At 35.7% G+C, this 22,117-nt stretch overlaps 1 protein-coding gene across 1 annotated transcript in view; it reads left to right on the top strand.

The window, feature by feature from the left end:
- The window catches only part of rig (gem nuclear organelle associated protein rigor mortis), a 72,757-nt gene that overhangs the window by 37,178 nt on the left and 13,462 nt on the right, over positions 1–22,117 (top strand). Inside the window, exons 10-17 of the mRNA XM_083134194.1 lie at positions 296–438; positions 2,683–2,857; positions 6,418–6,534; positions 16,264–16,341; positions 17,520–17,816; positions 19,578–19,722; positions 20,697–20,790; positions 21,221–21,384. Coding sequence (XP_082990320.1) covers positions 296–438; positions 2,683–2,857; positions 6,418–6,534; positions 16,264–16,341; positions 17,520–17,816; positions 19,578–19,722; positions 20,697–20,790; positions 21,221–21,384 — 1,213 coding nt within the window. The remainder of the gene's footprint in view (positions 1–295; positions 439–2,682; positions 2,858–6,417; positions 6,535–16,263; positions 16,342–17,519; positions 17,817–19,577; positions 19,723–20,696; positions 20,791–21,220; positions 21,385–22,117) is intronic.

The raw sequence follows: 22,117 nt of genomic DNA, 5'->3' as shown, positions 1-22,117 counted from the left end.
TAAAGCAAGTCTAAATGTCTTGTTAAAGTACAACTTCAGTTTTCATCTTAACCGGCCTTATGGTAGGGATTTTTCATTGAATTAAATAATTATATATATATATATATATATATATATTCTCAATTACTGTACTTAAGTAGAGGGCGATTAACTAAATATTAAGACAAAGGTCAAGAAAAAGTAACAAATTTTGATTGTGTTATTTTGGTAGGTAGGAGCAAATTGTCTTCCCCTACACACACAATAAAATTGATTTCTTTAGATGAAATGTAAAAATGTGTATTGTTGTTTGCAGGTGATTCTAGTGGATGTGATGGCCTTGGCCTCCTGAAGAGTGCAATAACACTAACTGGCCACAATAACAAAGTTCTGCATTTGGCATGGAGCCCGCATATCAGTGGTCAACTTGTGTCTGCATCGAATGATTTCACAGCAAGGGTAAGGATTCATAGACTATTCTGTAATTCCATATTTGCTTTTTTAATGATTATGGTTCAGAAGTTGATGACCTAAAATGTTAAAAAATGACCTGTAGAATGAACTTAAAATTACAAAAATGAGCTAAAATGGTAAAAAAATGATCTAAAATAATTTTCGCTCTTAAGATCAAAACTTGATTTTTGCATAAATTATGAGAGAGTATGTGTTAAAAACACTAAGAAACACACAAAACAGCATGATAAAACAGGATGTTAAGGAAGGTATACACATGATCAAAAACAAATAATCTTAATGACAATTTATGTGCAAATCTTTATTTATCATGGTACAAGACCGTAAAACTTAAAAATCCATCCCTCCCAGCTAACAATCCAAACATACAAGAACTTACCAACACTGCAAGACCGCAATGACATCTACTGGCAGACACAGCGAGTAGCGCCAGCAGAACTTCAACTGCGTCCCTTCCATCGCCCCTCGACCAGCCCTAATGATGATTCCAAGATGGAATAGAAAGCTCGGAAGAACTCCTAAAGTGTTTTTTTTCGTGCTGTTTGTGTTTTTAACAAATATGCTGCCGGCACGTGATGTAAGAAGTTTTTTACTGTCATACAAGAGAGTAGTTTAATAATTTGATAAAATCTGTTGTTTGGTGGTTTAAACTACTGAAGAAAGGGGGGAGGGGAAGCAATTAAATGCTACTGTAGGTTTTTTTTTTACTTCAAGATTACATAAATTACACTTTTCTATAACCATATTTTCAATTAATGGCGAACTTGCTAAAAATACTGTCAGAAAATTTAAATATATAAGTTATGTCAGCAGATATATTTAAAATTCACAAAACTACAGGGGAAGAGGAAAATAAACCTCAAAATTGAAGAAAAATGCAATAAAAACAGCAAAAAATACTGAAGAATGACCTGAAAGCCAAAAAAGGCCGAAAAATGCAAAATAAAAATGACATTTTCTGGTTCTGAATGAAGGGCAATGGACTGATATTATTTTTAGAATTGTTCTCAAGGCTCAGAAAAAAAATGATTTTTCATCAACTTCCGAACCCTAATTATTATTATTAATTTAATGAAGACAGCCAATACTCTTCCCTGATTCCCAATGATAAAGGCCACCGGAGTTAGCTGCTGATAACATAACCTCCAGTGTGACAAGATCGAGAATATGGGGAGCTCCATCTTCCTTTTTGTTTCTTAATGTATTGGGCTAAAAAGAGACCAGAAAGTAGGTTGCTTACAGATTGTACAAGTGTACTAGCGCTGAGCCAATATGGGTGCCGATGTGTTGGTATCGGCTGATACCCGTGGTATTGGTTGGAATTTATTTACCAATACCTGCCCATACTTTTCCAGTGTTTTCCTGTTTCGCAGAGAGTGTGAAAAATGCCACACATTTTCACAGTCTAATGATCCTGGAAGTTATGCAAAATTTGATTATTTTTAAAACTTTGCATTGTGGAGAAGATGTATTTTTTTACGTACCAGGTATTGGAGTGCAATACTCACACAATAATATTAATCAAGATTTTGAACAAACATCAATATTGGTAAGAATATCAGCATTGGTGTCAACTCAGAGTGGTATCAGTTCAGCCCTAACGTATACATTTTTTGGGGACACCCTGTAGAATGTAATGTACACCAACTGTCAGAATATATTTAATTATTTATTTATTTGCATTTATGCAAAATGGCTTTCATTCTGTTTGTAGTACCTTGACTTAAATATATCTTAGACAATTAAATGTAATACACTCAACATTAGGGATGTGACAAATAAATTGTTACTCTATTGATATTGGTTGATTACTAATCCAATATATCTATAAATATATTATAATGTAGGGCAAAATTCTGCCATTTTGTTATAATTTTTATGGATAATCTCCATGCCTTACTTTTTAAGAAAGTGAATGTCTAAGGATGCAAGTTCTTTTACACTGCAGTCACCTCAAAACTATTTAAATTAATAATATTTCATTCAACAACAATCATAATATGTTTAATTAAAACATACATTTATTAAGGAGGTCAATGAACCATTCAGGTTCTTCAAGGACCATTTGGAATTTATATTACATCGGTTATTGATATCAGTAAATTTTATATCGAAATTTTATTGATATCGGCCAAAATTCTTATTGACACATCCCTATTAATGAGTTTAGTTATAGGTTTTGTTATTTTTTTAATAAATATTGTTTGTAACTTTTCTATATTTATAAAGGTTTGGAATGTTACCAAGCAAGAAACAATTGCTATCTATGCAGATCATGCTGCTCACGTAATGTGCTGCATGTGGAGTTCTGTAGATCCAGATTTTATAATTACTGGTAGCGAGGACTTTACATTGAGAGTGTGGAAGTTGAGTGAACACCCTGAACAAAATTTTGTGGACAAGAGTAAGTATTTTTTTTAGCTGGAAGGAGAGATTTTTTTAATTATGTCGTTAGTTATATATATCAGAAGTTGAAAATTTTTACTAATATACAGCTGATGGTATATCAGTAAAACTACGTGGGCAAATCAAAAAGTAAGTTACACTCAAGCCGTGTTCCTGTACTAAAATAATTATGCTTGGTGGCAGCACTGTCCGGAATGTATTCTTGTATTCTCCCCATGCCCAAAGCAGCCATGCTGCAGCTACTTTAATATGAGAGTAGTCACCGTGTCAGTATGGCATGTCATACTGAGGTGGGGTCCAACATTGAGTTGCGCTCAGTCGTCCAATTTTTGTGGACACGAAGGCATAATCAGAGTGAACTCCATCGCCAAATTGTCGAGGTGTATGGTGGGAATGCAATGTCGCATCCCATGATCAGGAAATTGCCAGATGTTCGAAAGAATGAACGTGAACGACGAACAGTGTGTCGGGCAGGCTGCAACTGGAACACTATCGACAAAAACGGAATATGTGAATGCAATCATCCTTGCCAACCACCATGTAAAATTTAAAAGAGATTGCAAGTGAACTGAACATATCGTACAATAGTGTGTCTATGCTGATTCATGACCAGTTGGGTGTATAGTAAACTTTGCTCTCACTGGGTGCCACGATTGTTAACTGATGAGCACAAAAGTCAACTCAGTTGAAATTGGACAGAATTTTTACACAAGAAATAAAAAAACTGGTCACACGATTCAAAAAGTGCTTGGAATACCTTGGTGACTATGTTGAAAAACGTTAAATGTTCATACATTTTTCTCCAAAAATTTCCTTTCTAATGTGTCTTGTTTGTTTTATACAGGGGGTGTAACTTAGTTTTTGATTTGCCCTAGTAGGAGTTTTATGACATAAATTTCCACAGATATGCTGTAAAACATAAAAAAATGCTCTAATGTCGAGGTTGCCTCCATCGGATAAGAGAGGTGGTGGGGTTGCTGTAGCTGACAGTCGTGGCTCCCCCTAAATAGCTTGCATGAGAAATTCTCAGAATCATCTGAGGTGTTCAGAACACAAGTGGCATAACTCAGTTGTCATGGAAATGGAGTTACATGTATAACTTAAAACTGTGAAGTTGCAACATTTCAGTGCTAGAAGTAAAGTATCTCCTCAGTTTCAAGTTCTTGCTCATAGAGTCATCACTATGTTTGTGCTCCAATAGCTAAACCTAATACTGTGTTGTTTAAATGTGCCTTTTCCTCAATTCTGTCTTGAATGGAGTTACACCACTTGTTCTCTGCACCCCTCATATATTGTGGAACAAGAATCACTAGAGGCACATACTTTTGTTAAATTAAAAAAAAATAACAAAATTTCGGTGCAAAAACAGAGTCAATTTTTGGTTCAAAAGCAGTGTATAAAATGACGTTTTGGTTTTAAAATTGTAAATGTGATCCTAAATTTGATTTAAAAACTGCAATTATTACAGAAAATAATCATATCCATTCTAATAGCACATTTATGTAGTTACCAGAGTATTAAGTTTATTCTTGTATAAAGAAGTCGATTTTTGCTTCTCAAATATTTACAGCTGAATTAATCAATTTCCCGTGAATTGCATAACTTACAGGATAATTCAAACTTCAGAAAGTGTCATGCCTGTAAATAAATTCTAAATTTCATGTTTAAAAATCAATTTCGCATTTTGCAGTTCATTTCGCATCATTTCATGACAAAACAGTATAGGAAAATGCACCTCACACTTTTCAGAAACATGAAAAATTAACATTACGGCATGTTATTTCACATTTCATGTTTTCGTTGAAAACAAAATATGCCTGCCTCTAAGGATCACAAGGAGAGGGAACAAGAGAGACTGAAAGAAATTTGAAGACTTGAGAGATATTAATTAACAGAAAGGTATATACTGATAGAGAAACAGAAAGGGAAGAGGACAGAGGAGGAAAAAGAGATGTTGAATGAAAGAAAAAAGAAAAGGATATTTACGGCATAACCAAGAGAACTCCCAGCAAACTTGCCAGCTAAAGTGCACAGTCATTTGTTTTCTGCTCTCACTCCCTCGCCCCCCTCTCTCTTGTGCCTGCGAGCAGTGTCATTCTTATCTTGTTCAAACTGTAGTGGGAAAAGGAATGAAAGAGAAATGGGAAGGAAGAAAATTGAGAAAGGAAAGAAAAAAAAGATAAGAATGAGGCAATGAAGAAAAGGAGAAAAGAGAAAGAACCAGACAAAGTAAGAAAAAAAAGAAGAAAGATTGCTAGTTTTAATATCTATTTTTTGCACAGAAAGGCTAATCGAGACTGGGCCCACAGATTAAAATGAGATATGAAAATCTATACTTACTATGGTAAAAGTGGCTATTGGTATTTCCCACTTTCTTGTAATTTTTTTATTGCTAAATTTTACTAAAAATTCTTTATTAACAATATGTCAATCCTGCCCTTATCACTTGTAAATGTGGCGAGACTATTCTAAAAACCTGGTTAAGTGTGCTGTTAGCTAAAATATGGAGACCTTTTTGTAGACATGTTTAAATTTATAAATTGCCAGGGTGGCTACAAGGAATTCCGTGAATTATTGGCTCCGGCAATTATGCTTGAATTCTGTACGAATTTTACTTTGTAGACATGAAAAATTTCAATGTTTATCACCCCAGTGCCATTGAATCTTTTCGGGCCTCCCCGATGGCGCAGTGGTAGCGTCGTCACCTTGTAATCAAGGGGTCCCGGGTTCGATACCCGGTGGAGGCACAAGTGGTTCGGATCCCACTTTAAACTGTAGGTCCAGTCCCAATTAGCCATACTGTGCATAAAGTGGACTTAAAACAACAAATCAACCAACCAACCATTGAATCTTTTCATATTTATAAATGCTCTGGGGTATGTATTTCACAGTTTAGATTTTGAGTTTATCGAGGAAGTAAAATAAAGCTGCAGTTGAAAACAAAACAGATTACTCTCCGTCCGTATACTTTGTTATCACATAATAATATCTCTGACAGATGAACAAGTCACCTGAATATGCCAAATCTAACTTTTTTTGAGATTTTAAGCTATAAGTTAATTTATGACCGAAATACAACTGCGTTTAGCGTCAGTTCATTGTCTGTCTATATATGTTGGAATCACAATGACCCTTTATATTGTTAATATTCTTTTTGGTGGTGGTGGCGGGGGGGATAATAAGTAATGTTGAAATAGAAAAAGAAACTCTTACTTGTATCCTTGAATTTTTGGAAAGTTCACCTTGAAAATCCGGAATTATACTTCATTATTATCAGGGTCTTAGAGTACCCACCCTCATTGCCCTAGTGGCTTTTAGTCTGGGAAATTTTGGTTCTTCATCTGGGAAAATCCTGGAATCTTGTTACGAAATTTGAGACATCACTTTATAGGCATTTAGGACAAAATTTCAGCACAGAATTAATTAAAATCTCACATTAAATTATGGGGGGGGGGTTAATGAAATCAGAAAATTTGGTTAAGGTCTACATGTATATGTATGCAAATACATATTTTTCCTTGATTAACTGTCGTGGTTATCTTTGTATATAATTAACAGATAATCTGAAACAGGAGGCTCTGAAGAATAGAAAGGAAGCGAGGAAGCAATTGATGAAACTGGAAGTGCAAAAGAAGGAAATGATTGCCCAAAGTGCAGAAGTTACGCCTGTGGAAGGTTTGTGCTTTGTATTTTACTAGATTGTAGCATGGTTTTATAATCAGCAGCAATTGTAAAATCATATTGCTTTCATGGTAAGCATGTTTTCTTCATCAAGTATGAACATCTTTCAAAAGCGTGAAGTGAGTTAATAATAATAATTATTATTCACTATATATAAGGGATGGCACTTATAAAAGTTTTGTTGAGGCTGATGAACAGGGAACGGATTTATATGTAGTAAAAATGTGCTAAGTATGTAAATACATATTTAGTTATTTTCACCAAAATATGGAGTTAACTTAAAATTGTAAAAATTTACGTCTTTAATGATATAAAGACACTACACCAGCTATACTCCTCGTCCTGATTCCAACCTCACTTTACATCAAAGAATGTTCCGAAAGCTCAGTTTTCCCCCTAACAACCACATGTCAGGTCCACGTGGAGTCCAATAAATCGTCCCCTGAAACCTTTCCCACCAATAGCGTTCGTCCAAGAAATGACAGCTCTCATCAAGTCCACTTGGAGTAAATGAGATGTTGCTAATTTGGTTTCCTTAGAGATTTTTGAACGCGAGGTTGTGATTCTTTATCTTTGCTAGGTTGTGTTATTGTGGTGTGCTATTTTTTTTTTTATATATATAATATAAAGACCATGGGATTAAACGTCGCAGTGAATGAATGGATGTCTAAAACACTGCAGGCAAAAGCGACAACAGCGCTTTTCCGAAAGTCAGGTGGTGGCTCGAAACCAGATATGGGTACATTTGGCTTCCTCTGGGGTTGGGTCAAAGATGCCGAACTGGCGCTACGTTCAAGACTTCAGCTTTGTTTAAAATATAGTCTCGGCGTTGTAACTATTACCACGACTGTCTTGAAGAAAAAGCACAAGTGAATCCTGTACATGTGCCCCAAAATCGTTGCTTCTGTTGCTGCTGCCGGGCATGCAACTAGTAGTGAGGGTGGGGTTAGGAATGGGCTGCTTGACTTGGGACTCTCTTCCAATGTTGCCAAAATAACATATAACCACCAGGAGCCGGTGCTTGAGGCATTTTTTATTGTTGACAATAATTCTAAATAAACAGGAATTTCAAGCAAACAATTTGAAGGGGTAAGATTGAAAAAAAAACTACATTATTGTTCGGATGAATGAAAACTTGTAATGAATGCAATTGGAGAGTACAAAAAACGTAATAAACTTTCATTTGTATAACGTCGTTTCGGACTTTATTACTTATTTGCAAGAAATTCACTCAACTCTTTCAGTCACATGGAAACATGTAGTTATTGTGCGAATTCTGGAATATACGTGGAGAAATGTTCTGAAATATGAAAATAATATGTATAAGTAATTAAAATATGAGCCAAAACCTAATATACGTACTAATATGGAAAATTAAAACTGATTTTTTAGAGTCTACATGTCATGATGCACAAAGATAGTTAAAAATATAGCTGATACATAAATGTATATGTTCGTTCCTTGAAGAACATGAATAAAACATGAATGACTCCTTAAACTCTTAAATGTATGTAAGCAGGTGACCATTAGGGGTTTTGCTTTTAAAAATACCTGCATATTTGTACATTTAATTTACAAAGTTAAGGCATATGAATTACAGCAGAACTTCGATTTTATGTTCTTCGGTGGACCACTTAAAATGTAGGGAAACTTCATGATGTTTTGATCTATTGGGACCATGAGGATTGACAGTATGAAAAAGGAAAATTTAAAATCTGGTAATATAAGATTGGAGTTCTACTGTATTGGATCAGTAAAATACCCTTATATTGGCCAAAACCAAAATAATATCAATCAATGTCCCATCCCTAATACAGGGTGAGCCTAGAGAAATACGAGGGCTATTTTTTTCAACCTCCGATGGTGCCGCCAGCTGGCCCATGAAGCACTAGGAAGTGGGGCATCACGCAGCGTGATTGGCATCCCCCCTGCCACTACCACCACCACTGCCAAGGCCAACGCTTCAGTTGAAGCTGAGCTATGGGCACGTAGAGATGTCTGTTATAATCGACTCTCCCGCCAAGTGCGTTACTGGTTGACTTCATGGAGCCGGGGACCACAATCAATACGGCTGCATACTGTGAGACATTGTGGAGACTACGCAGAGCCATCCAGAACAAATGGAGAGGCATTGTCTTGCTTCATGATAATGCCCGACTGCATGTTGCTGCGTCAACCCAGTCCCTTCTTCAACAATTCCAGTGGGAAGTGTTTGATCACCCTCCCTACATCCCAGACCTTACGCTGAGGGACTTCCACCTTTTCCCGATGATGAACAATTGGTTGGAAGGACGGCGCTTCCACACCAATGAGGAACTTCGGGATACCATGCAGACAGAGGGTATTGGAAAGCTGGTGCGTAGGTATGATAAATGTCTGAATCTTCTTGGTGATAACGTTGAAGAGTAGATTATAGTACATAACTTTTGTCAATAAGCCCATTTTGCTATTCACTGTGTAGATTTCATGCCCTATCGGAGGTTAAAAAAAATAGCCCTCGTAGTTTCAGTTTTACAGATACAAGAGTTTTAATAACGTGGCTGAAATACTTACATGGTTGGAAGAGTATGTCCTGAAGTTTACATGACTACATCACAAATGTTCTCTGTAGGACCCTTTTGTAACAGCACATGTCAGTGCTATAGTTCTCTTCAAACATGTCTCAGCATGTACTTGTCAACTGTTGCACAGGCAAGCGGTTTTGTCAAATTTCTTGCTTTAATCGTAAATGGACTGCCTTGTGGGTGGTTGTTTGCCATACCGTGTTCTAAATCTATGCTGTACTACAGTAACAGAATTTGCTTTTGATAATTTAAGCACACACAAAGCCTTTTCTACCTGGTTAGTGACCATATTGCTCAACTGACAGCAAGGGTGCTCATGTGATGCCAATGTCGCAAAAACAAACAGGTTATGTTTCGTACACTTTTTGTTTGCTGTTTATAAATATATAATTAATAATGCATTTTGCAGCCTATGGTACCAGACAGTTTCTTGAATAAACTAATTCTTATAGAACTACCATGCCTGATTTCTTTCGAATCAAACACATACATTGCTTGATAATGATCTCACTGGTTCCTTAATTCTTTCCAGACGATCGACAGGCAGTTTTTTTCTGCAGCTTTTTTCGGCTTTTTTCACAAAAGTATCTCGAATCAATGAAAATACAGGAATTGGCAGTATTTTTCCTCTTCCATGGTTTCCATTTATCTCCGTACTGTAAAATAGACACTCATTTCTAAATGTAAAATACAATTTACAATATGTAATTTATAGCTAGACATAAACAGTGTTTTCAAGAAAACTGGCTTTTTTGAATGGGCAGTTCTTTCCGAGTGTTATCTTCATATTTCGGTAGGCTTATTAAATAGATCTATGTAGTATAAACATATTTGTAGTTTTGTATGGGTTTTTAATAGCACCTAATAGTATGATATGATTTCCAATGTTTGAATTTGTTATACGAACATGTACATGAAGCAAAGAAAGAAAATACTGCTCTACCTTTTGAAAATCTATTATCAGATCTCTTTATATTAAATTTTGTGTTCAGTGAAATATATATTTATATTCTGGTTTTCCAGTACATCATGTATAATTTGGTTAAATGGCCACTAAACCTGGTCATGGAGCAACTAGTGATCTATTTTGGCTTCTTGGTGCAGTGGTTCTCAACCTTTGTGAGACCACAGCCCGGTAATTTATTTCTTACAAGTCAATGCCCTGATCCCAACTATTCACTCATAAATACATTTCTGATCTTTAAACTTTATATGGAAATTAATATATCAAGCATGGCATAATCATAGTTCAATTATGTAAAGACTTGCTGTCAAATATAAAATTAGATTTAGAAAATTAGTCGTCAATCCCTGGGTGCTACGGACTTTTTGCACCCTGGCAGTTGAAAAACACTGGCACTAAAACTGAAGTATAGAAGCAAATAAGACTGGCCGCAAATCTGGACTGGACCTACAGTTTGAAATGAGATCCGAAGGACTTTGCCTCCACTGAGCATTGAACCTCATACCTCTTCTTATTACAAGGCAACACTCCAGAGGGTCATTCATGATTATAAAAGGAGCCTTCTATCAAAAAGCCGGCATTTTTCCAACAACAGTACTTGCAATTTATTCTGTGTCATTTACAGGCTAAATGAAATCTTAATCTCTGATGAAGTAGCTAACAAGCTTGACAAGTATAGAGAACATTCAGACATTCTATATCTGAAAACTCTCAACTGGATGTAATATATCTGGATTTTTCGAAAGCTTTTGACTCTATAAACCACAATTTCCTGCTTCATAAATTATCCCACCGTTTCAATATTCATGGAAACTTTCTCTCTCTGCTCAAGCACTACCTCCAAAACAGACAACAAAAAGTTGTTCTTTCCGGAATGTCTTCTTCTTATCAAGCTGTATCTTCTGGTGTACCTCAAGGCAGTGTTCTTGGACCTCTTCTCTTCATCCTGTACCTTGATGATCTTCCAGAATATCTTTCCGATTCATGCAAAAATCTTCTCTTGTTCGCTGACGATTGCAAAATATATAGTAAAATCTCCAAGTTCAGTGACATGACACTTCTGCTAAAGAATTTAGATTCTTTAATAAAGTGGTGTGAATTATGGAACTTAAAACTCAACCCTCAAAAATGTACCATGATGACCTTCTCCTTAAAGAAAAACACATTTAATACTAAATATTTCATGAAAAATAATTGTGTTCAAAGAGTTGCCGCACAAAAGGACCTGGGTGTCATATTTGACGAGAAACTTTCCTTTTCTGAGCACATCTCTACAGTCACAAGGGGTTCAATGCGTATGCTGGATCTTCTCTATCGTTTCACGGAAATAAACAACTTGACTGCTCTTGGCACCTTTTACAAATTTTTTCTGTGACCTAAAATTCAATACTGTTCTCCGATCTGTTCTATGGCATGCCCCTCAAATTCAGATAGACTAAATTCCGTCCAAAATTTCTTCTTGGCCATTGTTCGACACCGAATTCCGTCCACAAAACACTTGCAAAAGTCCATCCTCCTGCAAGTGTTAACCTTTTGATGCCCAATACCTTTTTCACAAGTAAGCCTCTGGGTACCGAGCCGATTTTGAGCAAAATGCAGAGTTTCAATTAAATGAATGTAGATCGGAAGCTAATTGCCCTAGAGAGATGAGTGATATACCGTTGTACGCGGAATGAACCAGAGATTCAGACTATATGAAATTTTTGCAAATTCAGCGTATATGTGGTGGGGGGATAGGGCTAACTCTCAAAATTCCAAAAATTTGGTTCCCCACCCTCCTCCCAAGAAAAAAGTACATGACAGTGTTGACATGCACATAGAAATGATCGCTGACATGTAAGGAACACAAAAATATTTGCATTATTATCATATGACCAATGTAACTTGAGTTGTACCCCCAAAAGGAATGGTCGGCACACCACTGATTCAAGCTTCAAAATGCAGCGGTACCTTGAAATGCCTATAGCTCAGAAACTAAATGCCCTAGAGATATGAAAGATATACCGTTGTACGCAGAATGAATCACAGATTCAGACGATATATAATTTATGCACATTCGGCATACATATGGAGGGGGAAAGGGGGGAAATCCCCTCAAAAATACTTTTCTTTAAAAAAAATGGTGTTTCCCCCTGCTCGAAAAAAATGTCAAAATGCACAAAATGCAAAATTAATGCAAATTTGGTGTATATATGGAGGGGGAAGGGAGAAAACCCCCAAAAATTATTTTAAAAAATTGTCACCACCCAAAAAATGTCCTCGCACTTGGGCACAAAACGACACCTACGCACAACATTCACGGACGAAAAGCTAGAACGTAGTGACAAATGAGCGCCAATTCTTGCAGCTGCTTGAAATTCTATTTTTAGACAATGCTGGGTAACCCCTGTTGCCACTTGTGGACACTTGTGCTAAAAAAAACAAAGGTTTCCTTCAGCACGCTTCGAAATTCCATTCTCACAACGCAGATTCAACAACCAGTCTTCCCCCTCCCCCCTGCTTGCACCCTCATGGAAAACTTTCATTTTGACATCGGATACTGATAAACAAGTTTCCTTAGACTGCACTTAGCAGGAGGGAGTGAAAAGCATTGCTTTAGAACAACAAAGTCGACCTTCCTTTGTCGGCAAAAAATTGACCTTTAAAAGAGACGCAAAAGAGAAGTCCCTTTTCCCACCTTTCCCCCTCCATTTTCATGAAGACAAAAAAAATGCAAAAAAACCATTTCTGTTAAATACATGTGTTAGGAACAATATAAAAAAATAAAATCGAAATTCTAGCCAAAAATAGAAAAGTTATAACGTAAAAACTACGACCTTGACACAGCATCTCGATCGAGATGCTTGGTACCCCGAGGGTTACTTTTGGGTATCTCGTTCGAGATGCTTGGGCACCAAAAGGTTAAATATCCAAACTCCTCAAGAGAGACATAGACAGGCTGACCATATATTTCTACATAAAATAGTGAATGGCAACATCAGAAGTGACCGCCTTCTTCAGGAAATTCACTTTCGTGTGCCTGCCCGCTCAACAAGAAGCACTCAACTTTTTGCTTCTCAGAAGTCGAGATTGTGCCTCATCCAGCTCTCTCTGTTCCATAGACTGCCCAGTGAATATAATAATCTAGGAAGCCAAATAGATATTTTTGAAAATCTGGACAGTTTTAGAAGAAAGTTAGCTAAAAGTATGTAAGTCTCTTAACCACATGTAATTTTTTGTTATTATTTTTGTTCTATTATGTTATTATTTTTTTGTCCTTATGTTCTATAAAAATGTTCCCATGTAAAATGGCTAACGCTGTATTTGGAATCTTCTATTAAATAAATAAATAAAGCAACACATGACGGGGGGGGGGGGGGGGTCACATTGAATTGGCAAGTGACATGGACCCCTTCACTGCCTTCAGTCTGTAAACAAGCATCCACCAAGCATGCACAAACAAGACCAAGGCTACGTGATTCGCACCAATAAAGGATCTTTCAGATTGAAGTCACAGATGACAAGCGACGCATTCTCCTTCAGTATAAAGCAAGACGGTCAGTGCATGCAAGAACAACAGACCAAAGCGGCACGATGCACACCATTGAGAAAACAGTGTGACATGTTTAGCTCGTTGTCGCATTTTGGTTTAAAAGGTTGAATGAATTACTGAGGGTCTGCTTCCAACTGACACATGTCATGTGTTGCTTCAGTCTGAAAGTTCCCTGAGAAAACTGTAGAGCCCAAGTGACAAGCGACACTTGCAGCTTATGTTGGTTCGGTTCTAAAGGTTGCATTTACTTGGGTTCCAAGAGCCACATGTCGCTTCCATCTCAAAGCTCTGTTAAACAGGACATATACACAAATTCACAAAATACCTATACTTCTGCATATGTGTTACGAACAGTAAAGAATTTTAATTGTCCCGAAACATCTAATATTTTGATAATATTTGTTTCATATTTTATGACATCAACATTTAAATTGAGACACAAATCTGTAAGAGCTTGCTTTAAGTCCATTTCATGGTCAGATGTGCTCATCAGGACTACACGTTTAGTTTTAACCATAGCTTACGCATGCCATACAAGAAACTTACATACCGGGAGGTGGCTGAAAAGCCCACACTTTTTTATCACTAAAATTCAAGAAAACATTTTATTATTGTATCACTGCTTCCTTTGCTGATTATACAGGATATACACAAATGAATGGTGCAGTTTTAAATGTCAATTTTAAAAAAAATGTTTTCAACTTACGTGGTTGCAGCAAACACTGTTAGAGGTAGAAACTGCCCCAGTTTTTGATATGCGAGTTAAAATTACAATCCTTCAAAGTGCGCTCCCCTGGTCACACGACACACATAAACGCGGTAATCAAACTCGTTCCAGACACGGTGTAACATGTCCACTGTAATGTCCTGCACTGCATGCGTTATCCGATCACGAAGTTGCTGGATGGAAGTTGGCATTGGTTGTGCATAAACCCTGTCTTTAATAAACCTCCATAGAAAGAAATCGCACAGCATAAGATCTGGGAAACGAGGGGACCAAGTGAAGTGTTTGCTGCAACCACGTAAGTTGAAAAAATAATTTTTTATTGACATTTATAACTGCACCATTCATTTCTGTATACCCTGTATATGTGCAGTTATTTATTAATTATAATAATTACAAAAATTACTATCAGTAATAAAAAATAATAACCAATTATTGCATGAGTGTCTCACATATATTTTATAATTCACTAATACTCACAAAATTCATAATCTTTTTTTATTAATGCTTTTTAGTTTGTAGAAGTGCGGTTGTTTATTAAGTATAATAAATAAATACAATAATTACCATCATTACCAACCAATTGTACACTTTCACTGGCATGAGTGTCTTGAATGAGACACATTCAAAGATGCACAACAAGTGCATTTTGCCTCCTAATCACATTACATTTGTTTTTATGAACAAAAGTAATAATTAAATATTGGGAGCATCCTAGGAAACAATGTAATTTATTTCTAAACAGTTGAAAAATCTACAAAAATAGAGGTGGTGGGCCTGCAACCCTATCGGTAAGCTAGGGTTAAAATTGTATGTGAACCGTTATGCAATATGTGTCCACTGGGATTGGCCAATATCTGTTTCTTGGCTGCTACATCATGTAAATTTCTATTAGTTGTAAAATATGTCACTACAAACATGTAAACTCATAACAGTAACTTCAAGTGAAATAGGTTAGCTGTAATTGGCAACTCTACTATAAAATTATATTGTGAATGAACAACAGGCTGAAATCCCACCACATCTCTTGTGCAAGTGTGTTGTAACCACCGGTTTCAAATTTCAACCAATATATGTTGCATTTTCTTTGCTGAATTTTACTTGTACTCGTGTTGAATTAAGTTGCCACTTCAGATTTCCCAGTTAGTAACGATCTTGATCCTAAGGAAGTTTTTATGTTATTTTGATGAATTAATTTTATATTACCTATTCAAAATATGTTTTCAGTAACTTTTATGGAATGTTATAATTTTCTTTAGTTTTAAGAAATTGTTAGAGAAGAAAAATCATAAATGTGAGAAATATATAAAATGTAACATATTATGTATCTGTGGAAAGAGGAAGTGTTTAGAGAAAAGTTAAATAATAATGCAGGTAACAACATATTTGTACGATTTTTTTATAAACATGTGAAAAAAGTCTCCTGGGAAAAACTACATTCTAAGTCCTCTCCCAAAAGGGTTAAACAACTCAAATAAATTTCTACAAAATCTTTAAGCACAAATTGTTTATTATCCCAATGTGTCTACTCGCTAGCAATTCCTAGGTTATTGTAGGAATTATGCAAGAATTGTACATGCATTTGGTTTACAACCATAAAAAGACCCAGCAACTAGTAAAACAGAGTTTAGGCAACCGTGGTTTACAAGAAAACACCTGTTTATTCTTGGGATTTCATTAAGATTCTCTTCAGTTATCAGTTTTTTCAGAACCAGTGCATTGTCAAAACGAAATTAATTCACTGAACGGATTTCACAGTTGCTCTAATTTCCATAAATATCAAGTCTACTTGAAAGTTTTCAATGATCTTTGTTCTCAAGAAGAAAGTATTTCCTTGCATTGGAAGATTATTTTAAATATAAATCTGTTTATTTTGATTTACAGTCTTCCCACTTCTGTGTTGCCAACTTCAGTCTAACTTATTTGCTTTATTTTCCAGATTCTGTTAGTAAATCTGAATCACAAAAGAATGCTAATGTACCACCAGACCAGTTAAAAATGGTTCAGAAAGAAAAAGGTATGTTTAAATTTGTAACAGTTTACTTAGGATAACAATTTTCTTCTCAGTACTACGTTACGCACAATCTATTGTATTGATCATAGTTGAGACTACCAGACGTCCTCTTTCTTTGAAATATTCTAGATTTTGGGTATTATGTAATTTTAACAGATATTAGGGGGAGATTTAAGGGAGTGGCTTCTTGGTGTCCTTGTTTGAAAATAGGGGTATGATTCCACATAGTACATCTTGGTAACTGCTTTTTGCAGGCTAATGAGGCTCTGGTGTGAGGACCTACGGCCAGTATACTCCTCTGTAGGGCTGTGTTTTGTCCTTATATGTGCTAAGTGCCCTTTTACAGCCTCAGCTTTTAACTCTGCTAGGGATATTTTAGTCCATCTTCAATATTCCTCATACTGAAAACTTTTCCTAGAAATGATGAATGAACATTTTGCATCCAAAACATTTGGATTTTTTAAATTTCTAGTTTGTATCTTGGCCTGATCAAAAAACAAAAAACATCTTGCACATCCCTACTTGATATCAGAGGTTGTCCAGAATTTTTGCGCTGATGCAAGGGTAAATTTAGGGAGGAATGAAAGGATGGGTGAATAAGACAATGCCTGGAACACGTATGGTAGCTCAATTGATTACAATTTGGGAATTTCATCCTCAAATATTCATTTTAAAATTACTTTTTGAAGTGAAAATATGTCGTTTGCACAATTCTTCTTTGTAAGTGCCCCTTAGTGACAGAAGAGCAACACTAAGTAACAATACAGACACAATATTGAAGAATAAACATGTTGAGTTTTGTTTTTAAGTCCACTTTATGAACATACAGGCTATTCGTACTGGATCTACAGTTCAAAGTGGGATCTGAAGCACTGTGCAATGTGCCTCCACCGGTATCGGACCGGGTATCCTATAATTACAAGACAATGCTGTTACCAATACACCGTTTAGAGGCACTTGATTCGTCTGATTAGCATGCAAAGTTGAAGAGAGAGCATTGTTTAAATATGATAGTAAGTCGTTATGGTTTACTGTAGAAAGTTATGTAAATGTCAGTGAATGTAGTTTCACAGAATGAGTGACAACCTTGTCTTGCAACAATTAAATTTTTTTAGTATTGTTTAATTAGTTTTTTTAGGTTTTTAAAGTAGTCATAAAAATAATTTGTATTTACTTTGCAGACGCTTCGTACGGACCCAAAAAAATTACCAAGAAATCATTTTTCCCTGTTACCTCAATAATGCATAACCATGGGCTGGAAAACTTCATGCGGGACTGCAACGTGATACTGCAAACATACGAGAATAAGCAGAAGTCGGCAACCGAAGAAGCAAGCTCGGGTGACGGTGGAATGGAGAACGGTGTGTCTACAGAATCAGAAGAATCTCCGACTCGATCTGAACTGGGCTCGGACAATTTAATTCATTTAGGATTCTTCGGAGACCGGGATGCCATGCTTAGGCTTATGGACGAGGAAGGTATGACATTTTACATTGTGTTATTTTGGGCTGAACCGATACCAATGACGACTTACAATACCAGGGGGTGGAAATTATGTGTGAATTATTGGCTGCAGGAATTCTGTGGAAATTCTTTTCTGTAGACATGCATTTTTTTAGTAATTCAAATTGCATTGAATTTCTAAATGCCCTGAGGCAAGTTTTTCACAGGTAGCTTTTATTTTTATCGAGCAAGGAACAGAATGCTGCGTGTAAAATGAAACAATTCTCAATCCATTTATTTTGTTACAGAGTGACCAGAAACAAAACCTTCCACCAAAATCCTTCCTGCACCTTCTCCTGTTGTGGTTCTTTTGTGTGTGGTCCTTATGTAGTGTCCTTTGCAGAACAATCTATCTGAGAAATGGAAGATTATTATAAGAGAAGTTATCTTGAACCTGATTAGGTAAATTTGAGTTTGAAATTCTTGTACAATTAACATTTTGTAGATTATTATATCCAGAAATCCCGTAACACTTGTGACTTGTAAAAAAGGTATTTAAAATGACGTATCGATGTGAATATGGTGAATATAACCCTACATTTGATTTAAAACCAATACTTCTTGCCCAACATAAACATAAACATTTCCCTTTTAATAACACATTTATGTAGTTATCTGAGTATGAAATTTATTCCTGTGTAAATGAAATGTTTGCAGCAGAATGAATCAATTTTCTATGATTTGCATAACTTGCAGGATAATTCAGACTCCAGAAAGTGTTGTGTTTGTAAATGAACTCTAAATTTCGTGTTTTAAGAGTTTATTTCACATTTTGCAGTTCATTCTGCATCCTTTTGCGACAAAAATTGGTAGGAAAATGCACCCCACCTTATAAAAACATGAAAAATGAACATTACAGTGTGTTATTTTACATTTTGTGTTTCTGCATGCCGTATGGATAAATAATATTATAGCAGTGAAAAATCAGATCAAAAGCGGTATGTAAAAATAAGATTTAGGTTTTGAAAATTGTGAATATAATCCTAAATTTGATTTAAAAACTGCACTTATTGCAGAAAATAATCATATCCCTTCTAATAGCACATTTAGGTAGTTACCAGAGTATTAAGTTTATTCCTGTATAAAGAGATCCATTTTTGCTTCTCAAATATTTACAACAAAATTAATCAATTTTCTGTAAATTTCATAACTTGCAGGATAATGCAAACGTAAGAAAGTGTCGCTTTGCTAAACAAACAATAAATTTTGTTTTTAAGAGTCCATTTCGTATTTTGCAGTTCATTTTGCATCATTTTGTGACAAAATCAGGGTAGGAAAATACAAGTCGCACCTTTTCTGTGTTATTTCATATATCATGTTTTCGTGAAAGACGAAGAATGCATGCCTCTATGCATATATAAACATTTATTTTTTAAAATAAAGTAGGGAAAGGAAATTATATACATTAAAATTATAACAAAATGGCACTAAAAGAGATATTTATAGATATATCGGATCAGTAAAATTATCAGTAATTTTACGCATAAACTGATGCACCAATATGCCTATACTGGCTGATAACGATAGTGTACCGATTAATCTGTCTCATCCCTATCAAGCACAGAAGATCGGAATGTGTATTGCTATCGTTGTTTGGTCGTCAAATTTTCTATGGCCAACAAAAATGTCCATTTTAAAATTAATTACAGTGCAAAATATAATGTGTGGCAAAAATTGGTTACTAGAGCATTCGTTTTCAGAGTAAATTTCAAAATATATTACCATTCGTATTTCAGCCAAGCATCACCAAAATACCAATATGGAATATTTCTATCAGATGCAGTTATGGAAAGGAAAGGTGAGTGATGCGTTGAAAGAAGCTGCAAGGAGGATGGAGTTGACCGACTGGCATGTGGCAATGGCCCCAATGGTAAATCATATGTAAGTAGAACTATTCCTTTCATTTTGTTCAATATTTCAAGCACTTGTTTACTTACTTTTTGTTATCAGGACTAATAATTCGGGAATAAAACAGTGTGTAGTTTGAGAAGTAGGCAGGGCCAAGGGGGATGAGAGGTGTGACCCAAAAGTCAACCTCACTTCGACGTAGTACACCTCGGTAAGTGTCATTTTCAGAACAATCTACACACAGATTATTGCAAGATAAGATATCATGGATATTGAATAGGCAAATTTTAGTTTGAAATTATTGTACAATTAACAACTTATAGATTAGTATATCCCGTAACATTAATTAGTGACTTCTGTTTGCAGACATATTTCGAGTCGTGAGTATTTGAAATGGCAAGTGTAAACTCTGCACCTTAAATTGAATATTTAAATGTATACGCATCATACCGTTTAATTGAATTGAATTAAATTTTTTGGATTCGTTGGGATCACACAGACCCTTTATTTTCTTAATATAATTGAGTGTGTATGTATGTGGGTGTCGAGAGGTGGTAATACAGTGTGTCCGGTTGAAAATATACCAGTAAGAAATTCGAATAACTCTGCAACCGTTGGTGATAGACATGTCCGGTTACGTTTATTTGGAAGAGGGAATCATAGAATTTTATGATAAGCAAAAGAAAATTGCAGCACTCACCTCAGTAGATCTCAATGTGAGCTCCTTTAGTGGCTCGACAAACATCAAGTCGGTACTCAACCTCAATCTATAAGTTGCGCAACGTTTGACGTATCACAGACGCACGTGCATTGATAATTCTTTCTCATAGATCGTCCAACCCTTGCACAGGTGTTCGGTAGATAATAGTCTTGACACCCAAAATCCACATGCAGTTATTGAACATGAACGCGACAGCCCAAAGTTAAATGAGTGTGTGCTTTGACACGGGATTCTGTAATTGGGCCTTTCTTCTTGTTTTCTAAATGGTGTGTTGATTTTTCCTCAGGCTGTGGAGAGAGATGTGTGAAGCTTACGCCAATCAACTTGCTGAAGATGGCAGACACCACAAGGCTGCTTCTTACTTACTGATGTGTCAAAAGGTAATTTGAATATTTTTTTCATTAGTTATAATAAACTGATAGCATAGTCTATGGGCAATCTTTACTTATGTTCCAACAAAGTTAACATAGCAGCTCGGGAGTAAAACCTGATAATCCACTCTCCAATGTAGTTAACATAGGATGCAGTTCCTGTAAAATTGTGAATGAAGTTCCTGCAGTAGCCGGTGATAGCCAGGAACACATCAGAACTTCTGAATAATCCATAATCTATATGATGAACATAAACTTTCACTTGCATTCCTACAATTCAGTAACAAGAACACGTAATAGTGGAAAAGGTAGGGAATTTGATTGGATAAAATGAGAAGGAACTCTGAGAAAGGTCTGATGCTGTTTTCGTAGTTGTGAACCTGTTTTTTTTTTTTTTATGTAATACTACTATTTAGTAATTAATTTATTATTATTTCAGGTGGATAAAGCCATACAACATCTAGTGAGGCATAAATTTTTCAGAGAAGCCTTGGCCATTGTTCAATGTCGTTTACCTTCAGATGAGTCGACGATTAATGACATCCTTAGTAAGTGGGCGGATCACTTGTTTTTGGAAGGAAATTATGAATTGGCTGTCAAATGGTAAGTTCTACAGATTCCTTGTGTCTCTTTTAAGTGATCTTATTATATTTAAACTGGAGGATTCGTAATACGTTGAATGCCACAATAAAAAAAAAAAATCCTTGGGGCCACAATGTTTTATTATGGAAATATAATAAAAACGTTGAAAGCAATATGTTTCTTGATGGTTAGATGAAAATATAATTTATATTTCACTCACAGCATGGTCTTTTCTGAGTATTGTTATTGGTTTTCGGAACATTGGTATTTTTTTTTCTGAGCATTAAGTCTTTTGTTTGTAACATGACTCTGCCGTATACTATTGTATTGATATCGTTCGAGGAACTGGCCAGCAAAAATTCAAAGCCAAACGCACAATAGGAAAATCAGTTCATGAGTGAAAATGTATTTTTGTTTACTTGCCAGATTTAAGTTAAATGTAAAGGCAAATTTAAATGTAAAAGAAGTTAATGTATATCTATTTATTTGATCCATGCTTTTAAAATTCTTTGTATTAATTGTAACAATAACGGCACCACTAAATAAGATTTTAACGAACCATCTGCAAAATTTTGTCCACAGGACCACACTTCGCGTAACATGTATGTTATAGCATGGTACCATTGAGTTGCCTGTGCACCACAAGACTCCCAAGGTAAAGAGACGTGTGAGGTAAATATGCTTCACGAGGCCCCAGGTGTAAAACTAGAATGAGTTAAATACAACTCACAGCTCACCTTGCCTCAAATCAATG

The sequence above is a fragment of the Lepisma saccharinum genome, chromosome 13 (assembly GCF_977018435.1).
Source record: "Lepisma saccharinum chromosome 13, izLepSacc3.1, whole genome shotgun sequence".
Taxonomy (NCBI): Eukaryota; Metazoa; Arthropoda; class Insecta; order Zygentoma; family Lepismatidae; genus Lepisma; species Lepisma saccharinum.
This window is presented reverse-complemented; position numbering and strand designations above follow the sequence as displayed.